The 4,290-nt window shown below is 60.4% G+C and overlaps 1 protein-coding gene across 1 annotated transcript in view; it reads right to left on the bottom strand.

Moving 5' to 3' along the window:
* SPIRE2 (spire type actin nucleation factor 2) overlaps window positions 1-4,290 on the bottom strand; it is a 38,914-nt gene that overhangs the window by 14,037 nt on the left and 20,587 nt on the right. The window contains exons 3-5 of the mRNA XM_017513977.2: window positions 2,517-2,873; window positions 357-437; window positions 105-269 (exon numbers count right to left, since the gene is read on the bottom strand). Coding sequence (XP_017369466.1) covers window positions 105-269; window positions 357-437; window positions 2,517-2,873 — 603 coding nt within the window. The remainder of the gene's footprint in view (window positions 1-104; window positions 270-356; window positions 438-2,516; window positions 2,874-4,290) is intronic.

Raw genomic sequence — 4,290 nt, 5'->3', positions numbered from 1 at the left:
CCCACCCCCAATTCACCATGACCCTACACACCAGGCCGCCCCTCTACACCCAGCTCACCATGACCCTACACACCAGGCCGCCCCTCTACACCCACCCCGCTCACCATGACCTTGCGCAGTTTGTAATTCCGGGCCCGGATGTCCTGCATCAGCATCTCGAAAGGCGTGAGCTGGAACTCGGTGGGGAGGGAGTTGAATTCCTGCTCCTGCACCTTCTTCAGCTTTACTCCGTGGCGGAGCTCCCGCATGAGCTGGACCCACAGTCGGGCCTGGGCCCCGGGATAGGAGAACACTCTCAGCCCAGGCCCCCCAGGCAGAGACCCTCAGCGGCCCCAGCAGGTAGGAGCGAGTCTTACCCACTCTGTGTGGCCCAGGCTGTCAAGCGCGGCCTGCGGCGTCTCCACCTGTGGCTCGTCCTCCCGGAGCTTCTGCAGCATCTGTGACCACACACGCTCATCAGTCCAGGGAAGGTGCCAGAATGGCGGACGCAGGACGGGCCCTGTCCGTCGGGGACACAGCCACACAACTGGGGCTCCGACTCAACCAGCCGGAGAAGAGAGGGGTGGGCATTTGGTCCAGGCCTCAGGACTTGCAAAGATATCTGGGGAAACTGAGTCAGCCTCGGAACCACATAGGGCACCTGATGTCCCGTCAGGCTTCCTGACGGCTTCTCCTGAGCAGTGACAGGCTAGAGCCTAACACCACGTGGCACCGTGCATGGCCTGAATAAATGGCTGCATGGTGGGTGATGAGTTCTTGCCCAGGAAGTCCAGGGAAACAGCCATGGTGTGCACTTTGTGAGCTGGGGAAGGTGCCAGCACTGTGGTGAGGGCCTGTCTGGGAATTGCTCTTTGCTGAGAACTTGGGAAGAAGGTCCCGCACCTGCTGCCTCTGCTCTCACTAAGTCCCAACCCCTGAGAGGCCGAAGTGGGAGGATCACTCGAACCCAAGAGTTTGGGACCAGCCTGAGCAACACAGTGTTAAGAAAAGAAGAAAAAAAGAGCTGGGGGATCTAGGGGGGTGGGATGACCACCTGCTAAGGCTCAGGGGGTCAGGGAAGCTGGCCAGGAACCCTTCTTGGTTAGAGGACAGGAGAGACACAGCCCCTTAAAGGGTCAGGGAGAAATGGGGGACAAGCAGCAGTTAACTTCAAAAACACTTTCTGCCACTAAGGCAAGAGAGAATCCCGCCTCTCCAAGGCCTGGCCTTCCCTGTGAGATGTTGACAAGGCAGAGCCCAGGTGTGCAGAGACCCCAGGACACAGAAACACATTGGCTCCCTCAAGGCAGCAGCTGCTCCTGGGGAGAGGCTGAGAGAGTCAGGGAGGGATGGCTGCTCCTAACTCTGGGTTCTCGGAGAGGCAGGAGGCCCTGCGGACAGCTCCAGCTTGGGAGCCACATGGGGCCAAGCACTGCCTGACTCTTGCTTTGTGGCTTCGGGAAGCGTCCCAGCCTCAGAGCTGGCACACGCTCATCTGTCAAATGGCTTCTCCGCCTGGAAGAGGCAGGAGGACAGGGCAGGGTTGTCACAGGCCCAGCAAGTGGGTTTTGTCACTGAACAGCACGTCCCTACATCCCCACCTAAAGCTCTAAGCAGGCTGCTGAGGCTTTCTGTGGTTCCAGGGTATGGAGAGGCCACCTTTGGCATCTTATTTCAGAAGGAACCCGGCCCCGGAGAGGCTGGAGGGGAAGCAGGAGGAAGGGTGCCTTCTTGTACATGTAAAAGTTGGGGAGGAGAGAATAATGTGTGTGGGAAGAGGAACAACTTAGAGGAACAGGAGAGAGCAGTTGGGAAGGGGCTGAGACCACCACTTAACTTCCCTGATAAGAAGAAAGCGTGAGGCTGTGCGGGGTGGCTCACACCTGTAATCCCAGCACTTTGAGAGGCCAAGGCCAAGGCAGACAGATCACCTAAGGTCAGGAGTTTGAGACCAGCTTGGCTAACATGGTGAAAGTCCCTCTACGGCCAGGCGTGGTGGTGTGCGCCTGTAATCACAGCCTCCACCTTGGGAGGCTGCGGTGGGAGAGCTGCTTAAACCTGGGAGGTGGAGGTTGCAGTGAGATGAGATCCAGCTGCTGCCCTCCAGCCTGGGCAACAGAGTGAGACCCTCTCTCCAAAAAACAAACAAACAAACAAACAAAAACCAGTGGCTCAAGCCTGTAATCCCAGCACTTTGGGAGGCCGAGGTAGGCAGATCATGAGGTCAAGAGATCCAGACCATCCTGGCCAATATGGCAAAACCCCGTCTCTACTAAAATACAAAAATTAGCTGGGCGTGGTGGTGCGCGCCTGTGGTCCCCGATACTCGGGAGGCTGAGGCAGGAGAATTGCTTGAACCCGGGAGACAGAGGGGGCAGTGATCTGAGATCGCAAAGACAAGACAAGACAAGGAAAGGAAAGCGCGAGCGCTCCGTGGGAGTACAGAACGCACGCGGCCGCCACCCTGCGGACCTGGCTCCGCCCGCGGAGAGCCGCCCCCGCCCGCACGCAGGCACCTGCCGGGGCCCGCCGCTCACCTGCTTGGCCTCGCGGACCCGGGCCAGGAAGGCGCGCAGCTCCAGCGTCTCCACGAAGAGCGCGCGGCACACGGCCTGGTAGTGCGCCTGCGCGCCCCGGGGGTCGCTCAGCCGCGCCGCGCACAGCCGCATGGCCTGGGCGAAGGTGCGCACGCTGCGGGGGCCGCCCTCGGCCTCCTCCTCCTCCTCGGGGCCCCCGTAGCCCTCGTCGGCGGCGCCGCAGCCACTGTCGTCGCTGTCGTTGTTGGCCATGAGGTCGATGAGCCGCTCCAGCTGCGGGCTGAGTTCGCGCTCCTCGCTCTCGTCCAGCCCCCAGTCCAGCGCGCGGTAGATGGCGAAGCCCAGCGACTGCACGGTCTGCGGGGCAGGCAGGGGTGCGGTCACCGGGCGGCCCTGGGGGGCTGGGGGGCTGGGCGGGGGGAGAAGGCGGCCGGTAGGGCAGGGCGCCCCGCACCGGGCCGGGGGGCAGCAGCGCCCGTGCAGGGGAGACCGAGGCACAAGCAAGACAGACCTGTTGAAAAGGCTGTTCGCAGAGGGCGCTGCCACTGTGCAAAACAGGCCCATCTGCGGGGCCCGTGCTCACACCTGTCTTCCCAGCGCTTGGGGAGGCCGAGGCGGGCAGATCACCTGAGGACGGGAGATCGAGACCTGCCTGGCCAACACGGTGAAACCCCGTACCTACTAAAAATACAAAATTATTCAGGCGTGGTGGCGGGTGCCTGTAATTCCAGCTACTCAAGACGCTAAGGCAGGAGAATCGCTTGGACCCAGGAGGAGCAGGTTGCAATGAGCTGAGATGGCGCTACTGAACTCCAGCCTGGGCAACAGAGCAAGACTCCTTCACAAAATAACAGTAATAGAAGTCTTTTTAAAAGCACATTAAAAATCAGTGCAGCCTCACAGTAGAGCTGTCTTAACTCAGCATTTCTCGATTTTACTTTGCAGGGAACCCTAAATCGACCACAAGGGGCCCCAGTAGTCTGTGGAGTGACTGGGAGGTGCTGACACGCCCACCCTGGTCACCAACATCCGCGCGGACTTCCGGGCCCACAGGCCCAGGTGGCCCCCAGGTGGTCTGGTCTTCTGGGGCAGGGAGGCAGGGGTGGCACAGCCAGACACAGGAGGCCGGTGATAATTACAAGGATACTCAAACGCTGCACAGCGCTCTGTTCCATGTCTTAAAGGGTTCTCATAGTTTAAGACAAGGAAAGAAAGATCCACACACACAAATACACCCACAGCACTCCTTACGGCAGACACTGTGCTGGGCCCTGCATGCCACACACCCTCCTCACCTCGAGCCGCACTGATGTGGGTACAGAGATGGAGACGTAGAGAAGTCAGGCCCCTTGACCACAGTTTCAACGGGCCCAGATGGACCAGGGCAGGGGGCTGCTCATGATCCCTCTCTAAGCTCGGTGCCACGCTTCCAGGGTGGGAGGCCACAGTGTGGCAGACGGAGCCACGCCTCCCCCAGGCACTGTCCACTTCCTCGGACCACCTTCCCTCCCCAGCCCTGCAGGGGGGCCCTTTGGCCTCTAATTTCCTGTGTACTCTCTACCCCCACTCCCTGCTGAAAACCCAGGAAACCTGAGCCTGAGCCGGGCAGAACAAGAACAGGTGAAAGTCAGGCCAGGGACAAGGCCTGAGAACACAGCCTCCCCTGTCCTGCAGAAACTCCACAGAAGGCTCCGGAACCTCCCTCCTCCATCCTGCAGAAACTCCACAGCAGGCTCTGGAACCTCCCTCCTCCATCCTGCAGAAACCCCACAGA

Source organism: Cebus imitator, unplaced genomic scaffold (assembly GCF_001604975.1).
Source record: "Cebus imitator isolate Cc_AM_T3 unplaced genomic scaffold, Cebus_imitator-1.0 Scaffold509, whole genome shotgun sequence".
Taxonomy (NCBI): Eukaryota; Metazoa; Chordata; class Mammalia; order Primates; family Cebidae; genus Cebus; species Cebus imitator.
This window is presented reverse-complemented; position numbering and strand designations above follow the sequence as displayed.